The following is a 24,941-nucleotide window of genomic DNA, read 5'->3' as shown; positions in this document are numbered from 1 at the left end:
AAGAGAGAGCGCGCGACTGGGGGGGAAGAGAGAGCGCGCGACTGGGGGGGGAAGAGAGAGCGCGCGACTGGGGGGGAAGAGAGAGCGCGCGACTGGGGGGGAAGAGAGAGCGCGCGACTGGGGGGGAAGAGAGAGCGCGCGACTGGGGGGGAAGAGAGAGCGCGCGACTGGGGGGGAAGAGAGAGCGCGCGACTGGGGGGGAAGAGAGAGCGCGCGACTGGGGGGGAAGAGAGAGCGCGCGACTGGGGGGGAAGAGAGAGCGCGCGACTGGGGGGGGCGACTGCGCGCGACTCTCGGTGGGCTCGCCCGCAAGCGCCAGGAACCCGCCCCCGCCACGCAGCGATTGGTCGACCGTCGGGTCGCTCGACCGTATGATTGGTCGACCTCGACGTCACTCGATGCTAATGAGCGGATAATGAGTGGAATGTTGAACGTTTTTTGGATACCGCGGGCGCAATTCTTGCCTTCTTAACCGCCTGCTGCAACTGCATGCTTACCTTCAGCGACTGGTGCACAAGGACACCCAGGTCTCGTTGCACTTCCCCTTCTCCCAATCTATTGCCATTCAGATAATAATAGGCCTTCCTGTTTTTGCCACCAAAGTGGATAACCTCGCATTTATCCACATTATATTGCATCTGCTATGCCTTTGCCCAATCACCCAACCTGTCCAAATCATCTTGGAGTTTCTCGGCATCCTCCTCACAGCACACACACCCACCCAGCTTTGTGTTGTCTGCAAATTTGGAGATTTTACATCTAGTTCCCTTGTCTAGATCATTGATATATATTGTGAATAGCTGGGGCCCAAGGACTGATCCCTACGGTACCCCGCTAGTCACTGCTGGCCACTCGGAAAAAGACCCGTTCATTCCAACTCTTTGCATTCTGTCTGCCAACCAGCTCTCTATCCAAGTCAATACCTTGCCCCCAATCCCATGTGCCTTAACTTTACACGCTAATCTCTTATGCGGGACCTTATCAAAAGCCTACTGAAAGTCCAAATGCACCACATCCACTGGTTCTCCCTTATCTATTTTACCAGTTACATCCTCAAAAAATTCCAGTAGATTAGTCAAGCACAATTTACCTTTTGTAAATCCATGTTGACTTTGTCCGATCCTGTCACTGTTTTCCAAGTGTGTCACTGTTTTCCAGGTACTCCAGGTGTGGTCTCACCAAGGCCCTATATAATTGGAGTAAGACTTCTTTGCTACTGTACTCAAATCCTCTTGTAATGAAGGCCAGTATACCATTTGCCTTCCTAATGGCTTGCTGCACCTGCACATTCACTTTCAGTGACTCATGTACAAGGACACCCAGGTCCCTTTGAGCATCTGCATTCCCCAATCTTTCACCATTTAGGAAATGCTCTGCCTTTCTGTTTTTTCTACCAAAGTGGATAACTTCACATTTATCCACATTATATTCCATCTGCCATGTTCTCGCCCACTCACTGAGCCTGTCGAGATCCCCTTGCAGCCTCTTCACGTCCTCTTCACAACTGACACTGCCACCTAGCTCTGTATCATCAGCAAATTTGGAAATGTTACATTTAGTCCCCTCATCCGAATCATTGATATAGATTGTGAATAGCTGGGTCCCAAGCACCGATCCTTGCGGTACCCCACTAGTCACAGATTGCCATCCTGAAAAAGACCTGTTTATCCTACGCTTTGTTTTGTCTGTTAACCAATTCTCAATCCATGCTAGTATATCACCCCCAATTACATGTGCCCTCATTTTGTTCACCAACCTCTTGTGTGGGACCTTATCGAAGGCCTTCTGAAAATCCAGATACACATCTACCGGTTCCCCTTTGTCTACTCCACTAGTTACATCCTCAAAGAACTCCAATAGGTTTGTCAAACAGGATTTCCCTTTCATAAATCCATGTTGACTCTGCCCAATCTTACTATTAGTTTCTAAGTGCCCAGTTATTGCATCCTTTATAATAGATTCCAGCATTTTCCCAACTACTGATGTGAGGCCAACAGGTCTGTAGTTCCCCGTTTTCTCTCTTCCCTCCTTTCTTAAATAGCGGGGTTACATTTGTTATCCTCCAATCTGCAGGAACCGTTCCAGAATCTATAGAATTTTGGAAGATGACAACCAATGCGTCCACTATTCCAATGGCCACCTCTTTCAAAACCTTAGGATGTAGATCATCCGGTCCTTGGGATTTATCGACTTTTAGTCCCATTAATTTTGCTAGTACTGTTTTTTTTACTAATAATTCCTTTAAGTTCCGCATTCTCGCCACACCCTTGGTTTTACAAAAGGTAAATCATGCTTGACTAATCTACTGGAATTTTTTGAGGATGTAACTGGTAAAATAGATAAGGGAGAACCAGTGGATGTGGTGTATTTGGACTTTCAGAAGGCTTTCGATAAGGTCCCACATAAGAGATTAGCGTGCAAAATTAAAGCACATGGGATTGGGGGCAAGGTATTGACTTGGATAGAGAACTGGTTGGTGGACAGAAAGCAAAGAGTTGGAATAAACGGGTCGTTTTCCGAGTGGCAGGCAGTGACTAGTGGGGTACCGCAAGGATCGGTCCTAGGACCCCAGCTGTTCACAATATATATTAATGATCTGGACGAGGGAATTGGATGTAATATCTCCAAATTTGCAGATGACACAAAGCTGGGTGGGAGGGTGTCGTGAAACTCCAGTACGATTTGGACAGGTTGGGTGATTGGGCAGAAACATGGCAAATGCACTATAATGTGGATAAATGTGAGGTTATCCACTTTGGTGGCAAAAACAGGAAGGCAGATTGTTATTTGGCAATAGATTGGGAGAAGGGGAAGTGCAAAGAGACCTGGGTGTTCTTGTGCACCAGTCGCTGAAGGTAAGCATGCAGGTGCAGCAGGCGGTTAAGAAGGCAAATGGTATGTTGGCCTTCATAGCAAGAGGGTTCGAGTACAGGAACAAGGATGTCTTGCTACAGTTGTACAGGCCCTTGGTGAGACCGCACCTTGAGTATTGTGTGCAGTTTTGGTCACCTTACCTGAGGAAGGACGTTCTTGCCATGGAAGGAGTGCAGCGAAGATTCACCAGGCTGATACCTGGGATGGCAGGAATGACGTATGAGGAGAGACTGTGTCGATTGGGCTTGTACTCACTGGAGTTTAGAAGATTGAGAGGGGATCTCATCGAAACCTATAAAATTGTCAGGCCTGGACAGACTAGATGCAGGAAGGATGTTTCTGATGGCCGGGGAGTCCAGAACCAGGGGTCACAGTCTAAGGATAAGGGGTAGGCCATTTAGGACTGAAATGAGGAGGAATTTCTTCACCCAGAGAATCACAGAATCACAGAATCTACAGTGCAGATAGAGGCCATTTCGGCCCATCGAGCCTGCACCGACACATATCCCACCCTATCCCTGTAACCACATGTATTTAATCCCCTAACACTAAGGGTCAATTTATCATAGCCAAATCAACCTAACCTGCACATCTTTGGACTGTGGGAGGAAACCGGAGCACCCGGAGGAAACCCACGCAGACACAGGGAGAATGTGCAAACTCCACACAGACAGTCGCCCGAGGCCAGATTTGAACCCGGTTCCCTGGCGCTGTGAGGCAACAGTGCTAACCACTATGCCACCGTGCCCACCACAGAGTGGTGAACCTGTGGAATTCTCTGCCACAGAGGGCGGTGGAGGCCAGTTCATTAAGTATATTCAAGAAAGAGTTGGATATATTTCTTAAGGCTAAAGGGATCAAGGGATATGGGGAGAAGGCAGGGACAGGGTACTGAATTTGGATGATCCGCCATGATCTCATTGAATGGCGGAGCAGGCTCGAGGGGCCGAATGGCCTACTCCTGCTCCTATCTTCTATGTTTCTCATATTTCTGGGAGGTTTTTTGTGTCTTCCTCCGTGAAGACAGAAACAAAGTATTTGTTTAATTTCCCTGCCATTTCCTCATTCTCGATTATAAATTCTCCCGTCTCTGACTGTAAAGGACCTACATTTACCTCCGCCAGTCTTTTCCTTTTCACATACCTATAGAAGCTTTAACAATCCGTTTTTATATTTTTCGCTAGTTTGTGCTCATATTCCATTTTCCCTTTATCAATTTCTTGGTCCCCCTTTGCTGATTTCTAAAAAATCCCAATCCTCAGGCTGACTGCTTTATCTGGCTTAATACTAGATTTCATTTCTTTTGTTAGCGATGGTTGGATCACTTTTCCTTTTGGGTTTTTATGCCCTAGAGGAATATATGTTTGTTGTAAATTATGCATTATTTCCTTGAATGTTAGCCATTGTATGTCCACCTTCATACCTTTCAGTGTAGTCTCCCAATCTACCATGGCCAACTTGTCCCTCATACCCTTGTAGTTTCCTCTGTTTAGATTGAAGACCTTAGTTTCAGATTGGACTACATCACTCTCAAACTTAATGTAAAATTCAATCATATTGTGGTCATTGTCCCTAAAGGCCCCTTTACCACAAGATTATTCATTAGCCCTTTCTCATTACGCAGCACGGTGGCATAGTGGTTAGCACTGTTGCCTCACAGCGCCAGGGACCCGGGTTCGAATCCGGCCTCGGGTGACTGTGCAAACTCCACACAGACATTCTCCCCGTGTTTGCGTGGGTTTCCTCCGGGTGCTCCGGTTTCCTCCCACAGTCCAAAGATGTGCGGGTTAGGTTGATTGGCTATGATAAATTGACCCTTAGTGTTAGGGGGATTAAATACGTGGGGTTACGGGGATCGGGTGGGATATGTGTCGGTGCAGGCTCGATGGGCCGAAATGGCCTCTATCTGCACTGTGGGGTTTCTGTGATTCTGTGAGTACCAGATCCAAAATAGCCTGTTCCCTGGTTGGTTCCTCCACATACTGATCCAGGAAACCATCTTGCATGCATACCAAGAATTTGTCCTCCACACCATTAGTGGTAATTTGATTTGCCCAGTCAATATGTAGTATATAATTCCCTCAATCTGGAGAATAGAAGTACAGTGGATTCGTGCGCGATCTTCTCGAGTCTGTTCCAACTGACAACGGCTTAAGTGGCCTGTTTTTATACACAAGCTTGGTTACTGCGAGAAGGATATGCTGCTCGGGTTAGATGAAGTAGGGCGGGAGGAGGCTCGTGTGGAGCATAAACGCCAGCATGGACCAGTTGGGCCGAATGGCCTCTTTCTGTGCTGTACGCTCGATGTCACACTCAGGAAATGGGATTGTTTGGACCTGTCTGATGACCTCCTCCTGAACCCCTGCTGAATGGCCTCTCCTCAGTGCGACAGCGCTTTTAAATCTCTTCCCATGGTCAAAACATTTTACAGGGTCTCAGTGGGAACTCGCAGCTCTCTAAATACGTTGGACGCTCAGCGAACTGCGACTGTCCAGTGTGAACTAGCTGGTGTCCGAGCAGGCTGGATGACTGAGTTTATCCCTTCCTGCACTCGGAGCAGGTGAACGGCCTCTCTCCACTTCAAAGTGGTTGCTGTTTCAGTTGGCTGGAGGACTGAGTCAATCCCGTGCCGCCTGTGCAGTTGGTGAACAGTTTCTCCCCGATGTGAACTTGCTGGTGTCTCAGCAGGTGAAAGGACCGAGTGAATCCCTTCCCACACACGGAGCAGGTGAACGGCCTCTCCCCGGTGTGAATTCGCTGGTGTCTCAGCAGGTGGGAGGACAGAGCGAATCCCTTCCCACACACAGAGCAAGTGAATGGCTTCTCCCCAGTGTGAATTTTGTGGTGCGCCAGCAGGCTGAACGAATGAGCGAATGCCTTCCCACACACGGAGCAGGGGAACGGCCTCTCTCCAGTGTGAGAACGCTGGTGTCGCTTCAGCTCTTGGGAGCTTTTGAAGCTCTTTCCACAGTCTGAACATTTAAAAGGCCTCTCATCAGTGTGAACTCGCTTGTGTCCTAGTAGGCTAGACATATACCGGAAGTCCTTCCCACACACGGAGCAGGTGAATGGCCTCTCCCCGGTGTGAACTCGCTGGTGTCCCAGCAGGCTGGTTGAATATCTGAAGGCCTTCCCACACACTGAGCAGGTGAATGGCTTCTCCCCAGTGTGAACTCGTTGGTGTATCAGCAGGAGGGTGGACTGAGCGAATCCCTTCCCACACACGGAGCAGGTGAACGGCCTCTTTCCGTTGTGAATTCTCTGGTGTACCAGCAGATTCGAGGACTCAGCGAATCCCTTCCCGCACACGGAGCAGGTGAACGGACTCTTCCCGGTGTGTACTCTCCGGTGGGTCCGTAGGCTGAATGAATGAGTGAATCCCTTCCCGCACACGGAGCAGGTGAATGGCCTCGCCCCGGTGTGAACTCTCTGATGCGTCAGCAGGTCCGCGGAGTTCACAAACCTCTTGTGGCAGTGAGAGCAGCCGTACGGCCTCTCTCCAGTGTGCAGCCGCTGGTGCTTCATCAGGTACTGGGAGCGTTTAAAGCTCTTCCCACAGTCTGAACATTTAAATGGCCTCTCGTCAGAGTGAACTCGCTGGTGTCCCAGCAGGTTGGACAAACACGTGAAGTCCTTTCCACACACGGGGCAGGTAAACGGCCTCTCCCCGGTGTGAACTCGCTGGTGTGTCCGCAGGTTGGAGGACTGAGTGAATCCCTTCCCACACACGGGGCAGGTGAATGGCTTCTCCCCGGTGTGAGCCCGCCGATGAGCTTCCACCGCATATGGGTGAAGGTATCCCTTCCCGCAGTCCTCGCATTTATGCAGTCGGTTCCTGCTGTGACGGCGCTCGTGGCTTGTCAGCTGGGCGAACCCCTTCCCACAGTCCTCACATTCATACCGTCTCTCTCCAGCATGCCTGTTCTTGTGGCCCTCCAGGTCAGGCGATCGGCTAAATCCATGTCCACACATAGAACATGTGTGCAATTCGTCCACGCTGCGATCGCTGCGCTCCCCTTCCATGTGCAAAGCCCAGTGAAATTCAGGTACTGATGAATCGAGCGACTCGGTCAGATTTTGACGTGATGTTTGGTCTGAGCTTCCTGTCTGTAAATGCTCCACTTTTAAACCCTGTAAAAGGAGTGTAGAAAGGGGTAAGAGGGAGAATGTTTTCTCATGTCCCCCTTTCCCAGCCCAGGGGCAGCGAAGCTGATTTTCAGGCCCCAGCTGCTGCACAGTTTGGTTGAAAGGATCAGCAGTAATGGCGGCTGCAATCCCCACAAGCCCCCACGCTCCAGAAAGCACTCCGGCCGCCGCGCTGAGTTGTGGCTGACCGCGCGCATGCGCCCCATGGCCCCGCCCTCTCCTGCTCCACAGGCACCCGGCCCGCACCGCGCATGCTCAGCACGCATCCTGCCTGAGATTCTGGATCACCGGCGGAAAGTGAGTTTTATCAGGGTTTTTTATATATAGCGGAGAGAAGCGCGGGCGGGGAGATAAATAAAAAGAAAATACAAACCGGACCGTCCCAGCGCCCTCCCGGCACCGAGCGGAGCGGATTGAGCGGCCGCAGCCCCTTGTCTTCTGCAGGGAGCCGGACTGGGGCACGTCATCAACTCCACGGCGGTGACTGACGTGAGCTCCGACCAATAGGGAGAGAGCGGGTGGAGCTTGGAGGACTGAGGTGGCGGCGGGTCCTCCAATCAATCGGGGTGTCCGAGGGGCGGGACGTCCGCCGCCTGCTTCTCCCGCTGCTGAGACAAGTGGAATGCAGCAGAGGGCGCTCTTCTGAGTTTGGGGCTCAGGCATGTTAGTGGAGCAATGCAGAGGGAACTTTACTCTGCACTGGGCTTTACTCCCTCAGCACTGCATTGGAGGGGCAGCACAGAGTTTTAGACTCGAGTCTCTGGAGTGGAACTTCAACCCACAACCTTCTGACTCAGAGGAGAGAGTGCTGCCGCCTGAGCCATGGCTGACACTCTGTATCTAACCCGTGCTGTACCTGCCCTGGGAGTGTTTGATGGGACAGTGTAGAGGGAGCTTTACTCTGTATCTAACCCGTGCTGTACCTGCCCTGGGAGTGTTTGATGGGACAGTGTAGAGGGAGCTTTACTCTGTATCTAACCCGTGCTGTACCTGCCCTGGGAGTGTTTGATGGGACAATGTAGAGGGAGCTTTACTCTGTATCTAACACCTGCTGTACCTGCCCTGGGAGAGCTTAAGAACATAAGAAATTGGAGCAGTCGTAGGGCATTTGATCCTTCAAGCCTGCTCCGCCATTCAAAAAGATCATGGTCCTGAATTTAAATAAAGGAAACTACGATGGTCTGAGGCGCGAGTTGGGTAGGATTGATTGGGGAATGTCACTCAAAGGCTGACGGTGGCTAGGCAATGGCAAACATTCAAAGACCGCATGGATGAACTACAGAATTTGTTCATCCCAGTTTGGCATAAAAATAAAACAAAAAAGGTGACTCAACCGTGGCTAACAAGGGAAATTAGGGATAGCATAAGATCCAAGGAGAGGACATATAAATTGGCCGGAAAAAGCAGTAAACCTGAGGATTGGGAGCAGTTTAGGATTCAACAAAGTAGGACAAAGGGATTAATTAAGAAGGGGAAAATAGAATGTGAGAGTAAGCTTGCAGGGAACATAAAAACTGACTGTAAAAGCTTTTATAGATATGTGAAGGATGGGACAACCTTGGATCTGGACTGGAGGCGACGGAGGTTGAACAGTTTCCCGTTTGTTCTGTAAATTAGCTCCACTCCAGTGGGGAGCTTACTGAGGGTGAGATGGAGCATTGCAGCAAGGAAGATCGAGAAGAGCGTTGGTGCGATGACACAGCCTTGCTTGACCACGGTTCGTACGTGAATTGGATCTGTGGTGGAACCGTTGGTCAGGATCACGGCTTGCATGTCGTCGTGAAGCAGGCGGAGGATGGTGACAAACTGTTGACGGCAGCCGAATTTGAGGAGGACACTCCATAATCCCTCACGATTGACAGTGTCGAAGGCCTATTGGCAGGATAGGCACACCAACGTCAGTGTTCTTGCTCAGGCCAACATCGAAGCTCTGACCACACTCAATCAGCTCCGATGGACGGGTCACATTGTCCGCATGCCCGATACGAGACTCCCAAAACAAGCGCTCTACTCGGAGCTCCGGCACGGCAAGAGAGCCCCAGGTGGCCAGAGGAAACGCCTCCTTGAACAAGTGTAACATCCCCACCGACACCTGGGAATCCCTGGCCCAAGACCACACAAAGTGGAGGAGAAGCATCCGGGAAGGCGCCGAACACCTCGAGTCTCTTCGCCGGGAGCAAGCGGAAGCCAAGCGCAAGGAGCGCACGTCAACCCAAGCACCCCACCCACCCGCCCCTTCAACCACCGTCTGCCCCGCCTGTGACAGAGACTGTAGGTCCTGCATTGGACTCATCAGTCACCTGCGAACTTCTTTTTAATGTGGAAGCAAGTCATCCTCAGTTCCGAGGGACTGCCTAAGAAGAAGAAGAAGTTATGTGAAGAGAAAAAAATTGGTGAAGTCAAGCATAGGTCCCTTACAGTCAGAATATGGGGAAATTAAAATGGGGAACAAAGAAATGGCTGACCAATTAAATACATATTTTGGTTCTGTCTTCACAAAGGAGGACACAAATAACCTCCCAGAGATGTCGGGGAACATAGGGTCTGATGAAGGGGAGGAACTGAAAGAAATCGGTATTTGTAGGGAAATGGTGTTAGGGAAATTGATGGGACTGAAGGCCGATAAATCCCCAGGGCCTGATAATCTACATCCTAGGGTACTTAAGGAAGTGGCCCTAGAAATAGTAGATGCATTGCTGGTCATCTTCCAAAATTCGATAGACTCTGGAACAGTTCCCATGGATTGGAGGGTAGCTAATGTAACCCCACTGTTCAAACAAGTTGGTAGAGAGAAAACATGGAATTACAGACCGGTAAGCCTGACATCGGTAGTGGAGAAAATGCTAGAGTCCATTATAAAAGATATAATAGCAGAGCACTTGGAAAAACAGTGACAGGATCGGACAAAGTCAACATGGATTTACAAAAGGTAAATTGTGCTTGACTAATCTACTGGAATGTTTTGAGGATGTAACTGGTAAAATAGATAAGGGAGAACCAGTGGATGTGGTGTATTTGGACTTTTGATAAGGTCCCGCATAAGAGACTAGCGTGTAAAGTTAAGGCACATGGGATTGGGGGCAAGGTATTGACTTGGATAGAGAACTGGTTGGCAGACAGAAAGCAAAGGGTTGGAATAAACGGGTCTTTTTCTGAGTGGCAGGCAGTGACTAGTGGGGTACCGCAGGGATCAGTCCTTGGACCACAGCTATTCACAATATATATTAATGATCTAGACAAGGGAACTAGATGTAATATCTCCAAATTTGCAGACGACACAAAGCTGGGTGGGCGTGTGTGCTGTGAGGATGCCGAGAAACTACAGGATGATTTGGACAGGTTGGGTGATTGGGCAGAAGCATGGCAGATGCAATATAACGTGGATAAATGTGAGGTTATCCACTTTGGTGGCAAAAACAGGAAGGCAGATTATTATCCGAATGGCAATAGATTGGGAGAAGGGGAAGTGCAATGAGACCTGGGTGTCCTTGTGCACCAGTCGCTGAAGGTAAGCATGCAGGTGGAGCAGGCGGTTAAGAAGGCAAATGGTATGTTGGCCTTCGTAGCGAGAGGGTTTGAGTACAGGAACAAGGATGTCTTGCTCCAGTTGTACAGGGCCTTGGTGAGACCACATCTTGAGTATTGTGTGCAGTTTTGGTCGCCTTATCTGAGGAAGGATGTTCTTGCCATGGAAGGAGTTCAGCGAAGATTCACCAGGCTGATACCTGTGATGACAGGAATGACGTATTAGGAGAGATTGAGTCAATTGGACTTGTACTCGCTGGAGTTTAGAAGAATGAGAGGGGATCTCATTGAAACTTATAACATTCTGACAGGACTAGACAGACTAGATGCAGGAAGGATGTTCCCGATGGTCGGGGAGTCCAGAACCAGGGGTCACAGTCTATGGATAAGGGGTAAGCCATTTAGGACAGAGATGAGGAGGAATTTCTTCACCCAGAGAGTGGTGAACCTGTGGAATTCTCTACCACAGAAGACAGTTGAGGCCAATTCATTAAATATATTCAAGAAGGAGTTAGATATATTTCTTAAGGCTAAAGGGATCAAGGGATATGGGGAAAAGGCAGGGACCGGGTACTGAATTTGGATGATCAGCCATGATCTCATTGAATGGCCTACTCTTGCTCCTATCTTCTATGTTTCTATGAACCCCAGGACCAGGCCCCTATGGGGAATAGGTATGCAGATCTAGGCGCAAAACTAGCTGCGGGAGAAATGCAGCCAGAGGACGCGTTCAAAAACGAAATAAATATGGTCATGATAGTCAGTGGGGTACAGGAAGTGAATATAATGTAGCTACAAGAAAATACTAGTAAAGAGCAAAAGGAGAAATGGAGACAAGCTGGCGCACAATTACAAGATGGAATTTGGAAATGGGGCCCACGTAACCAGGTGGTGGCACCGGAATGTTGCAGACAACAACTGATGGCGCTATACCATGGTGTAACACATACTGGCAGAAGTAACATGTTGCACCTACTGACACAGTACTGGTGGTGGCCAAAGATGGGTCGGGAAGTAGCGAAATATTGCCACCGCTGTATAATATGCGCAAGAATAATGTAGGACAGAGATGTAGAGTTAGAGTAACAAACCAACCCAGGCCCCAGGGAAAACTTACAAATTGACTTTACCTGCCTCTTAGCGCAGGACCGGGGGAAGAAATATTGCCTGGTAATAATTGACCAATTTACCAGGTGGGTGGAAGCCTTTGCCACCCGAGATTGCTCTGCAAAAACAGTTGCATGAATATTGGCTACCGAGGTTATACCCCGTTGGGGAGTGCCTCTGCAAATTGACTGAGACAACGGCACTCATTTCACCAGCAAAATAATGAAAGAAATCTGTAAGCTGCTACATGTGACACAAAAATACCACATACCATATCACCCCCAGAGCTCGGGGATGGTAGAAAGACTGAATAGGACACTGAAAAACGCGCTGACAAAAGTCATCCAAGAAACAGGGAAGGGATGGTCGGAACCCAGCATACTAATGAGGCTGCGAGCCACCCCAGGACGAACGACCGGACTGACCCCCTATGAATTAATGACAGGACGAGCTATGAGACTACCAGAGGATTTGGCTGGAGGGGTGGCAGAACCAGGACCAGTACAAAATAGATTAAGGTGATACTTAGTACAACTAAATCAGGAAGTACAAGCAGTAAATAAAGAAGTGAGGAACCAACAACAGATTAAAAATCTAGAAAGGCAGAATGCTGGGCTTAAACCAGACGAGTTGCCCAGAATAGGTCAACAAGTAATGACGCAAGTTATCGGAAGAAAGGGAATGGGGTCCGTTGGATGGGGCCATGTACTGTATTAATGACAAGTGATACGTGTGTTTGTCTACAGGAACCGATGGGTATGCGATGGAAGCAATGGACCCAGGTGAAACCGTTTAACACTAAAGACCCCCATTCTACCCTGTCCTCTAGGGGAAAGAGCTCGGAAGAGGACCAGACCTCTGTTTAAATTACAGATAAACATGGATCCAGTTGACCCTTTACATCTAAGCTTAAATAAAGGAGACTATGAAGGTATGAGATCAGAGTTGACTAAAGTGGACTGGGAAAATAGATTAAGGTGTAAGACGGTACATGAGCAGTGGTGTACATTCAAGGAGATATTTCGCAACTTTCAAGAAAAATATATTCCACTGAGGAAAAAGGGGCGTAAAAGAAAAGACAGCCATCCGTGGCTAAGTAAAGTAATAAAGGACAGTATCCGACTGAAAACAAGGGCATATGAAGTAGCCAAATCTAGTGGGAGGATAGAAGATTGGGAAGCATTTAAAAGCCAGCAAAGAATAACTAAAAGATTCATTAAGAAAGGGAAGATAGATTATGAAAGTAAACTAACAAAAAATATAAAAACAGATAGCAAGAGTTTCTACAGTTATATAAAAAGAAAAAGGGTGGCTAAAGTGAACGTTGGTCCCTTAGAGGATGAGACCGGGAAATTAGTAGTGGGGAACATGGAGATGGCAAATATGCTGAACAAATATTTTGTATCAGTCTTTACAGTAGAGAACACTAAAAATATCCCAACACTGGACAAACAGGGGATTATGGGGGGGGGGAGGGGGGGGAGGAGCTAAACACGATTAAAATCACCAAGGAGATGGTACTCGGTAAGATAATGGGACTTAAGGCGGATAAATCCCCTGGACCTGATGGCTTACATCCGAGGGTCTTGAGAGAAGTAGCGGTAGGGATTGCGGATGCATTGGTGGTAATTTTCCAAAACTCCCTGGATTCAGGAAAGCTCCCAGCAGATTGGAAAACTGCTAATGTAACGCCCATATTTAAAAAGGGAGGTAGACAAAAGGCTGGAAACTATAGACCAGTTAGCCTAACATCTGTGGTTGGTAAAATGTTGGAGTCCATTATTAAGGAAGCAGTAACAGGACATTTGGATAAGCATAATTTAATCGGACAGAGTCAGCATGATTTTATGAAGGGGAAGTCATGTTTCAGTGGATGTGGTGTATTTGGACTTCCAAAAGACATTTGACAAGGTGCCACACAAAAGATTACTGCACAAGATAAAAAAATCACAGGATTGGGGGTAATATACTGGCATGGGTGGAAGATTGGCTATCTAACAGAAAACAGAGAGTTGGGATAAATGGTTCATTCTCGGGTTGGCAATCAGTAACTAGTGGTGTTCCACAGGGGTCAGTGCTGGGACCCAACTCTTTACAATCTATATTAACGATTTGGAGGAGGGGACCGAGTGCAACATATCCAAGTTTGCTGACGATACAAAGATGGGAGGGAAAGCAGTGAGTGAGGAGGACATAAAAAACCTGCAAAAGGACATAGACAGGCTAAGTGAGTGGGCAGAAATTTGGCAGTGGAATATAATGTTATGCACTTTGGCAGAAAAAATGAAAGAGCAAGTTATTATCTAAATGGAAAGAAACTGCAAAGTGCTACAGTACAAAGGGATCTGGGGGTCCTGGTGCATGAAACACAAAAAGTTAGTATGCAGGTACAGCAGGTGATCAGGAAGGCCAATGGAATCTTGGCTTTTATTGCAAGGGGGATGGAGTATAAAAGCAGGGAAGTCTTGCTTCAGTTATACAGGGTACTGGTGAGGCCACACCTGAAATACTGCGTGTAGTTTTGGTTTCCATATTTAAGAAAAGATATACTTGCTCTCGAGGCAGTTCAGAGAAGGTTCACTCGGTTGATTCCGGAGATGAGGGGATTGACTTATGAGGAAAGGTTGAGTAGGTTGGGCCTCTACTCATTGGAATTCAGAAGAATGAGAGGTGATCTTATCGAAACATATAAGATTGTGAGGGGGCTTGATCGGGTGGATGCGGGGAGGATGTTTCCACTGATGGGTGAGACTAGAACTAGGGGGCATAATCTTAGAATAAGGGGCTGCCATTTCAAAACTGAGGAGGAGAAAATTCTTCACTCAGAGGGTAGTAAATCTATGGAATTTGCTGCCTCAGATAGCTGTGGAAGCTGCGACATTAAATAAATTTAAAACGGAGATAGACAGTTTCCTAGCTGATAAGGGAATTAGGGGTTACGGGGAGCGGGCAGGGAAGTGGACGTGAGTCCAGGTTCTGATCAGCCATGATCCTATTGAATGGTGGAGCAGGCCCGAGGGGCCGTATGGCCTACTCCTGCTCCTTATGTTCTTATCAGAGGGTTCGTCTCGGGGAGAAGAAGCTCTCCCGGTTTACCCTTAGGCCTGAGAACTCACTTTTAATGTGGAAGCAAGTCATCGTCGGTTCCAAGGGGCTGCCTAAGAAGAAGATATAATTGGAGTAAGACTTCTTTACTCCTGTACTCAAATCCTCTTGTAATGAAGGCCAGCATACCATTAGCTTTCTTAACCGCCATTCACGACCACCGGACATCCCAAAGCGCTTTACAGCCAATGAAGTACTTTTGAAGTGTAGTCACTGTTGTAATGTGGGAAACACGGCAGCCAATTTGCGCTCAGCAAGCTCCCACAAACAGCAATGTGATAATGACCAGATAATCTGTTTTTTCGTCATGTTGATTGAGGAATAAATATTGGGCTCAAAACACCGAGGATAACTTCTTCGAAATAGCACCACGGGATCTTTTACATCCACCTGAGGGGGCAGACGGGGGCCTCGGTTTAACGTCTCATCCGTAGGACGGCACCTCTGACACTGCGGCGCTCCCTGAGCACTGTCTCTCCGACAATGCGGCTCTTCCGCAGTACTGACCCTCCGATGGAGCAGCGCTCCCTGAGCACCGCCCCTCTGACAATACAGCGCTCCCTCAGTACTGACCCTCTGACAGTGCGGCGCTCCCTCAGCACTGCACCTCCGATACTGCGGCGCTCCCTCAGTATGCCCCCTCCGACAGTGCGGCGCTCCCTCAGTACTGCCCCTCCGACAGTGCGGCGCTCCCTCAGCACTGCGGCACTCCCTCAGTATTCACCCTCCGACAGTGCGGCGCTCCCTCAGTACTGCCCCGCCGACAGTGCAGCGCTCCCTCAGTACTGCCCCTCCGACAGTGCGGTGCTCCCTCAGTACTGCCCCTCTGACAGTGCGGCGCTCCCTCAGCACTGCGGCACTCCCTCAGTATTCACCCTCCGACAGTGCGGCGCTCCCTCAGTACTGCCCCTCCGACAGTGCGGTGCTCCCTCAGTACTGCCCCGCCGACAGTGCAGCGCTCCCTCAGTACTGCCCCGCCGACAGTGCAGCGCTCCCTCAGTACTGCCCCTCCGACAGTGCGGTGCTCCCTCAGTACTGCCCCTCTGACAGTGCGGCGCTCCCTCAGCACTGCGGCACTCCCTCAGTATTCACCCTCCGACAGTGCGGCGCTCCCTCAGTACTGCCCCGCCGACAGTGCAGCGCTCCCTCAGTACTGCCCCTCCGACAGTGCGGTGCTCCCTCAGTACTGCCCCTCTGACAGTGCGGTGCTCCCTCAGTACTGCACCCCCGACAGTGCGGCGCTCCCTCAGTACTGCCCCCCCCCCCCGACAGTGCGGCGCTCCCTCAGTACTGCCCCCCCCCCCCCCCGACAGTGCGGCGCTCCCTCAGTACTGCCCCTCCGACAGTGCGGCGCTCCCTCAGCACTGCCCCTCCGACAGTGCGGCACTCCCTCAGTATTCCCCCTCCGACAGTGCGGCGCTCCCTCAGTACCACGCCTCCGACAGTGCGGCGCTTCCTCAGTACTGCCCCGCCGACAGTGCAGCACTCCCTCAGTACTGCTCCTCCGACAGTGCTGTGCTCCCTCAGTACTGACCCTCCGACAGTGCGGCGCTCCCTCAGTATTCCCCCGCCGACAGTGTGGCGCTCCCTCAGAACCGCACTGGAGTGTCAGCCTCGCTTTATGTGCTCAAGTCCCTGGAGCGGGATTTGAACCCACAACCTTCTGACTCTGCTATCCACGGAGCCACAGCTGACTCTAGTCTTTTACACAGTTTCATCATAACTTCCTTGCTTTTGCACTCTACGCCTCTCCTAAAGCAGGGGAGTTATGATGCATTGTGCAACAGTTTTTTTTGCAGTGACCAAGGCTGTCTGTAGGAAACAATTGTGCATTTGAAAGAAGCTTGTATTGTGAAGCTTGTGCCCCTTTGCCAGGCCCGCTGCCTCCGGCCCCTCTCCCAGATCCCGATCCCAGCCCCAGCCCCAGCCCTGTGCTGCCTGCGGCCCCTCTCCCAGATTCCAGCCCCAGCTCTGTGCTGACTGAGCTGCTCTCACCTGGGGTCAGCGCGTCACAATCGGCCACAGCACACCTGAGCTGGAGAGGAGGCCCCGCCCCCTTGCCGCGCCGCTATTGGTTGGAGGACCAGGCCGCGCAGTTCAGTCCTCCCACCTCAGCTCTCGTCCTATTGGTCAGAGCTCCCGTCAGTCACAGTGCCGGGTCGGGCCTCCATCCACCTGATTGGGCCTCGTCCTGTGATGACGTCACAAACGGGCCCCATCCACTGCGCTGGGGGATGAAGGTCCCGCCCCCTAGCCGCGCCGTCATTGGTTGGAGGGCCAGGCCGCCCAGTTCAGACCTCCCAGCTCAGCCCTCTTCCTATTGGTCAGCGCTCCCGTCAGTCAGAATTACATTGCTCCGGCTCACTCCACCATCCCCGCGCGCCTCAATCCGCTCCTTTCGGCGTCCACGGAAGTCCCGCGCGCCCGACTCTCAGGTTTGGTTTTCTCGTATTTTACTTTATAATCTCGCTCTCCGCTACCCCCCTCACCTCGATTTAAATCGATTGCCCAACACTTTACCCCAGCCGCTGATTCCGCCTGTTCCCCGGGCCCGGCCTTCCGTGTGTTCCCCGGAGGCCCTGCGCAGGCGCACTGGCAGCCTCGTTTTGTGGTGGGGCCGAATAAGCATGCGCGGCCCCGCCTATCCACATTTAAAGGGACACCCACCCCCTCCACATTTAAAGGGACACCCACCCCCTCCACATTTAAAGGGACACCCACCCCCCTCCACATTTAAAGGGACACCCACCCCCTCCACATTTAAAGGGACACCCACTACTTCCACATTTAAAGGGACATCCACCCCATCCACATTTAAAGGGGCACCCACCTCCTCCACATTTAAAAGGACTCCCTCCCCCCCTCTCGTCCTCTACTGTGGATGAGGAATTCCTGGAGTGTTTACGGGATGGTTTCCTGGAGCAATATGTCGAGGAACCAACCAGAGATCAGGCCATCTTAGACTGGGTATTATGTAACGACAAAGGATTAATTAGCAATCTTGTTGTATGAGGCCCCTTGGGTCGGAGCGATCATAATATGATCAAATTCTTCATTAAGATGGAGAATGAAGTAGTTGACTCAGAGACTAGGGTCCTAAATTTAAATAAAGGGAACTACGATGGTCTGAGGCGCGAGTTGGGTAGGATTGATTGGGGAATTTCACTCAAAGGGTTGACGGTGGATAGGCAATGGCAAACATTCAAAGACCGCATGGATGAACTACAGAATTTGTTCATCCCAGTTTGGCATAAAAATAAAACAAAAAAGGTGACTCAACCGTGGCTAACAAGGGAAATTAGGGATAGCATAAGATCCAAGGGGAGGACATATAAATTGGCCAGAAAAAGCAGTAAACCTGAGGATTGGGAGCAGTTTAGGATTCAACAAAGGAGGACAAAGGGATTAATTAAGAAGGGGAAAATAGAATATGAGAGTAAGCTTGCTGGGAACATAAAAACTGACTGTAAAAGCTTTTATAGATATGTGAAGAGAAAAAGAACATAAGAACATAAGGAGTAGGAGCAGAAGTAGGCCATACGGCCCCTCGGGCCGGCTCCGGCATTCAATAGCATCATGGCTGATCCGAACCTAGACTCACGTCCACTTCCCTGCCCGCTCCCCGTAACCCCTAATTCCCTTATCAGTTAGGAAACTGTCTATCTCCGTTTTAAATTTATTTAATGTTGCAGCTTCCACAGCTATCTGAGGTAGCAAATTCCATAGATTTACCACCCTCTGAGTGAAGAAGTTTCTCCTCATCTCAGTTTTGAAACAGCAGCCCCTTATTCTAAGATTATGCCCCCTAGTTCTAGTCTCACCCATCAGTGGAAACATCCTCCCCGCATCCACCCGATCAAGCCCCCTCACAATCTTATATGTTTCGATAAGATCGCCTCTCATTCTTCTGAATTCCAATGAGTAGAGGCCCAACCTACTCAACCTTTCCTCATAAGTCAACCCCCTCATCTCCGGAATCAACCGAGTGAACCTTCTCTGAATTGCCTCGAGAGCAAGTATATCTTTTCTTAAATATGGAAACCAAAACTGTACGCAGTATTCCAGGTGTGGCCTCACCAGTACCCTGTATAACTGAAGCAAGACTTCCCTGCTTTTATACTCCATCCCCCTTGCAATAAAAGCCAAGATTCCATTGGCCTTCCTGATCACCTGCTGTACCTGCATACTAACCTTCTGTGTTTCATGCACCAGGACCCCCAGATCCCTTTGTACTGTAGCACTTTGCAGTTTCTCTCCATTTAGATAATAACATGCTCTTTGATTTCTTCTGCCAATGTGCATAACCTCACACTTTCCAACATTATATTCCCCTGCCAAATTTCTGCCCACTCACTTAGCCTGTCTATGTCCTTTTGCAGGTTTTTTATGTCCTCCTCACTCACTGCTTTCCCTCTCATCTTTGTATCGTCGGCAAACTTGGATATGTTGCACTTGGTCCCCTCCTCCAAATCGTTAATATAGATTGAACCATTTATCCCAACTCTCTGTTTTCTGTTAGATAGCCAATCTTCCACCCATGCCAGTATATTACCCCCAATCCCGTGACTTTTTATCTTGTGCAGTAGTCTTTTGTGTGGCACCTTGTCAAATGCCTTTTGGAAGTCCAAATACACCACATCCACTGGTTCCCCTTTATCCACCCTGTTTGTTACGTCCTCAAAGAATTCGAGCAAATTTGTCAAACATGACTTCCCCTTTATAAAACCATGCCGACTCTGTCCGATTAAATTATGCTTATCCAAATGTCCTGTTACTGCTTCCTTAATAATGGACTCCAACATTTTACAAACCACAGGTGTTAGGCTAACTGGTCTATAGTTTCCAGCCTTTTGTCTACCTCCCTTTTTAAATAAGGGCGTTACATTAGCAGTTTTCCAATCTGCTGGGACCTTGCCTGAATCCAGGGAGTTTTGGAAAATTACCACCAATGCATCCGCAATCCCTACCGCTACTTCTCTCAAGACCCTAGGATGTAAGCCATCAGGTCCAGGGGATTTATCCGCCTTAAGTCCCATTATCTTACCGAGTACCATCTCCTTAGTGATTTTAATCGTGTTTAGCTCCTCCCCTCCTATAGCCCCCTGTTTGTCCAGTGTTGGGATATTTTTAGTGTCCTCTACTGTAAAGACTGATACATAGAAACATAGAAGATAGGAGCAGGAGTAGGCCATTCGGCCCTTCGAGCCTGCTCCGCCATTCAATGAGATCATGGCTGATCATCCAAATTCAGTACCCTGTCCCTGCCTTCTCCCCATATCCCTTGATCCCTTTAGCCTTAAGAAATATATCCAACTCTTTCTTGAATATACTTAATGAACTGGCCTCCACCACCCTCTGTGGCAGAGAATTCCACAGGTTCACCACTCTCTGGGTGAAGAAATTCCTCCTCATTTCAGTCCTAAATGGCTTACCCCTTATCCTTAGACTATGACCCCTGGTTCTGGACTCCCCGGCCATCAGAAACATCCTTCCTGCATCTAGTCTGTCCAGGCCTGACAGAATTTTATAGGTTTCGATGAGATCCCCTCTCAATCTTCTAAACTCCAGTGAGTACAAGCCCAGTCGACACAATCTCTCCTCATACGTCATTCCTGCCATCCCAGGTATCAGCCTGGTGAATCTTCGCTGCACTCCTTCCATGGCAAGAACGTCCTTCCTCAGGTAAGGTGACCAAAACTGCACACAATACTCAAGGTGCGGTTTCACCAAGGCCCTGTACAACTGCAGCAAGACATCCTTGTTCCTGTACTCGAACCCTCTTGCTACGAAGGCCAACATACCATTTGCCTTCTTAACCGCCTGCTGCACCTGCATGCTCACCTTCAGCGACTGGTGCACAAGGACACCCAGGTCTCGTTGCACTTCCCCTTCTCCCAATCTATTGCCATTTAGATAATAATCTGCCTTCCTGTTTTTGCCACCAAAGTGGACAACCTCACATTTATCCACATTGCAGTGCATTTGCCATGTTTCTGCCCAATCACCCAACCTGTCCAAATCGTACTGGAGTTTCACGACATCCTCCTCACAGCATACCCTCCCACCCAGCTTTGCGTTGTCTGCAAATTTGGAGATATTACATCCAATTCCCTCATCCAGATCATTAATATATATTGTGAACAGCTGGGGTCCTAGGACCGATCCTTGCGGTACCCCACTAGTCACTGCCTGCCACTTGGAAAACGACCCGTTTATTCCAACTCTTTGCTTTCTGTCCGCCAACCAGTTCTCTATCCAAGTCAATACCTTGCCCCCAATCCCATGTGCCTTAATTTTGCACGCTAATCTCTTATGCGGGACCTTATCGAAAGCCTTCTGAAAGTCCAAATACACCACATCCACTGGTTCTCCCTTATCTATTTTACCAGTTACAGCCTCAAAAAATTCCAGTAGATTAGTCAAGCATGATTTACCTTTTGTAAATCCATGTTGACTTTGTCCGATCCAGTCACTGCTTTCCAAGTGCTCTGCTATTACATCTTTTATAATGGACTCTAGCATTTTCCCCACTACCGATGTCAAGCTTACCGGTGTATTATTCCCCGCCTTTTCTCTACCACCTTTTTTGAATAGTGGGGTAACATTAGCTACCCGCCAATCCATGGGTACCATTCCAGAGTCTATCGAGTTCTGGAAGATGACCAGCAATGCATCTACTATCTCTAGGGCCACTTCCTTAAGTACCCTGGGATGTAGATTATCAGGCCCTGGGGATTTATCGGCCTTCAGTCCATCAATTTTCCTAACACCATTTCCCTACAAATACTGATTTCTTTCAGTTCCACCCTTTCATCAGACCCTATGTTCCCCGGCATCTCTGGGAGGTTATTTGTGTCCTCCTTTGTGAAGACAGAACCAAAGTATGTATTTAATTGGTCAGCCATTTCTTTGTTCCCCATTATAAATTCCATTACAAAACATTTATTCAGCGTTTTTGCCATCTCCATGTTCCCCACTACTAATTTCCCGGTCTCGTCCTCTAAGGGACCAACATTCACTTTAGCCACCCTTTTTCTTTTTATATAACTGTAGAAACTCTTGCTATCTGTTTTTATATTTTTTGCTAGTTTACTTTCATAACCTATCTTCCCTTTCTTAATTAATCTTTTAGTTATTCTTTGCTGGCTTTTAAATGCTTCCCAATCTTCTATCCTCCCACTAGATTTGGCTACTTTATATGCCCTTGTTTTCAGTCGGATACAGTCCTTTATTACTTTACTTAGCCACGGATGGCTGTCTTTTCTTTTACGCCCCATTTTCCTCACTGGAATATATTTTTCTTGAAAGTTGTGAAATATCTCCTTGAATGTACACCACTGCTCATGTACCGTCTTACACTGTAATCTATTTTCCCAGTCCACTTTAGTCAACTCTGCTCTCATACCTTCATAGTCTCCTTTATTTAAGCTTAGTACGCTGGTTTGAGATCCAACTCTCTCACCCTCCAACTGAATTTGGAATTCAACCACGTTATGGTCACTCATGCCAAGGGGATCCTTTACTTGGACATTTTGTATTAATCCTGTCTCATTACACAGGACCAGATCTAAGATTGCCTGCCCCCTGGTTGGTTCAGTAACAAACTGCTCAAGGAACCCGTCCCTAATGCACTCTATGAACTCTTCCTCAAGGCTGCCCTGCCCAATTTGATTTGTCCAGTCAATATAAAAGTTAAAATCTCCCATGATTATAGCTGTTCCCTTATTACAAGCCCCAACTATTTTCTGATTTATACTCCGACCAATAGAGTTGCAACTGTTAGGAGGCCTATAGACTACGCCCACTAGTGACTTTTTCCCCTTATTATTCCTTATTTCCACCCAAACCGTTTCACTATCCTGATCCTTTGACCCAATATCATTTCTCACTATTGCAGTGATTCCATCCTTTATTAACACAGCCACCCCACCTCCCTTTCCTTCTTGTCTGTCCTTCCTAATTGTCAAATACCCCTGGATGTTTAGTTCCCAGTCATGGTCACCTCGCAGCCATGTCTCCGTAATGGCCACCAGATCATACCCATGTGTAGTTATTTGTACCGTCAACTCGTCTATTTTGTTACGAATGCTGCATGCATTCAGATAAAGAACTTTTAAATATGTTTTGTGACAATTTATTCCTGCTTTTACCCCCTTTACTACTTTACCTTTATATATTCTGTCCCTTCCTGACATGCTCTGGTTTTTAATTCCCCCACTGCTACCTTGCTCTATTGCCTTCTCCGCTGACATTTTTATTTTTCGCTCTCTTGAAACCTCCTCCCCACTAATTAGTTTAAAGCCCTCTCTACAGCCTTAGTTATTTGATTCGCCAGGATTCTAGTCCCAGCACTGGCCAAGTGAAGTCCGTCCCAACGGAACAGCTCTCTCCTGTCCCAGTAGTGGTGCCAGTGTCCCAGGAAGCAAAACCCATTTCTCCCACACCAGTCTTTGAGCCACGCATTTAACTCTCTAATTTTATTTACCCTAGCCAAATTTGCTCGTGAGGGCAGGTACAGCATGGAATAGATACAGAGTAAAGCTCCCTCTACAGTGTCCCAGCAAACACTCCCAGGGCAGGTACAGCAAGGGTTAGATACAGAGCAAAGCTCTCTCTACACTGTCCCATCAAACACTCCCAGGGCAGGTACAGCACGGGTTAGATACAGAGTAAAGCTTCCTGTACACTGTCCCATCAAACACTCCCAGGGCAGGTACAGCACGGGTTAGATACAGTGTAAATCTCCCTCTACACTGTCCCATCAAACACTCCCAGGGCAGATACAGCACGGGTTAGATACAGAGTAAAGCTCACTCTACACTGTCCCATCAAACACTCCCAGGGCAGGTACAGCACGGGTTAGATACAGAGTAAAGCTCCCTCTACACTGTCCCATCAAACACTCCCAGGGCAGGTACAGCACGGGTTAGATACAGAGTAAAGCTTCCTGTACACTGTCCCATCAAACACTCCCAGGGCAGGTACAGCACGGGTTAGATACAGTGTAAATCTCCCTCTACACTGTCCCATCAAACACTCCCAGGACAGGTACAGCACGGGATAGATACAGAGTAAAGCTCCCTCTACACTGTCCCATCAAACACTCCCAGGGCAGGTACAACACGGGTTAGATACAGAGTAAAGTTCCCTCTACACTGTCCCATCAAACACCCCCAGGGCAGGTACAGCACATGTTAGATACAGAGTAAAGCTCCCTCTACACTGTCCCATCAAACACTCCCAGGGCAGGTACAGCACGTGTTAGATACAGAGTAAAGCTCCCTCTACACTGTCCCATCAAACACTCCCAGGGCAGGTACAGCATGGATTAGATACAGAGTAAAGCCGTGGCTCAGGCGGCAGCACTCTCTCCTTTGAGTCCGAAGGTTGTGGGTTGAAGTCCCACTCCAGAGACTCGAGTCTAAAACTCTGTGCTGCCCCTCCAGTGCAGTGCTGAGGGAGTAAAGCCCAGTGCAGAGTAAAGTTCCCTCTGCATTGCTCCACTAACATGCCTGAGCCCCAAACTCAGAAGAGCGCCCTCTGCTGCATTCCACTTGTCTCAGCAGCGGGAGAAGCAGGCGGCGGAAGTCCCGCCCCTCAGACACCCTGATTGGTTGGAGGACCCGCCGCCACCTCAGTCCTCCAAGCTCCGCCCGCTCTTTCCCTATTGGTCGGAGCTCCCGTCAGTCACCGCCGTGGAGTTGATGACGTGCCCCAGTCCGGCTCCCTGCAGAAGACAAGGGGCTGCGGCCGCTCAATCCGCTCCGCTCGGTGCCGGGAGGGCGCTGGGACGGTCCGGTTTGTATTTTCTTTTTATTTATCTCCCCGCCCGCGCTTCTCTCCGCTATATATAAAAAACCCTGATAAAACTCACTTTCCGCCGGTGATCCGGACTCTCGCGGTTGCCGGGGCCGACCCAGAATGCGGGGCTCTGCGCAGGCGCGGTAGCGGCTCATCCTCGGGAGCGGGCCCCAGCGGCGCATGCGGAGTAGGGGGAGGGGGCGGGGCCTGTTCAGAGCTCTCCTCCAACAATGAGAACAACAACAACTTGTATTTCTATAGCGTCTTTAACGTAGGAAAACATCCCAAGGCGCTGCGCAGGAGTATTGTAAGACATTGAAAAATGTGACCCCGAGCCATAAAAGGAGAAATTAGGGCAGTTGGCCAAAAGCTTGGTCACAGAG

At 49.1% G+C, this 24,941-nt stretch overlaps 1 protein-coding gene across 1 annotated transcript in view; it reads right to left on the bottom strand.

Moving 5' to 3' along the window:
- Positions 1–4,818: 4,818 nt before the first annotated feature.
- The window catches only part of LOC147119121 (uncharacterized), a gene marked incomplete at its 5' end in the record, with an annotated part of 51,304 nt that continues 31,181 nt past the window's right edge, over positions 4,819–24,941 (bottom strand). Inside the window, 2 exons of the mRNA XM_085984036.1 lie at positions 4,819–6,675; positions 6,745–6,990. Coding sequence (XP_085840162.1) covers positions 5,455–6,675; positions 6,745–6,990 — 1,467 coding nt within the window. The remainder of the gene's footprint in view (positions 6,676–6,744; positions 6,991–24,941) is intronic.

The sequence above is a fragment of the Somniosus microcephalus genome, chromosome 4, assembly GCF_052327205.1.
Source record: "Somniosus microcephalus isolate GS21.2 chromosome 4, FLI_Smic_1.0, whole genome shotgun sequence".
NCBI lineage: Eukaryota > Metazoa > Chordata > Chondrichthyes > Squaliformes > Somniosidae > Somniosus > Somniosus microcephalus.
The sequence above is the reverse complement of the archived record's forward strand: the minus strand, read 5'-3'. Positions and strand labels throughout refer to the sequence as shown.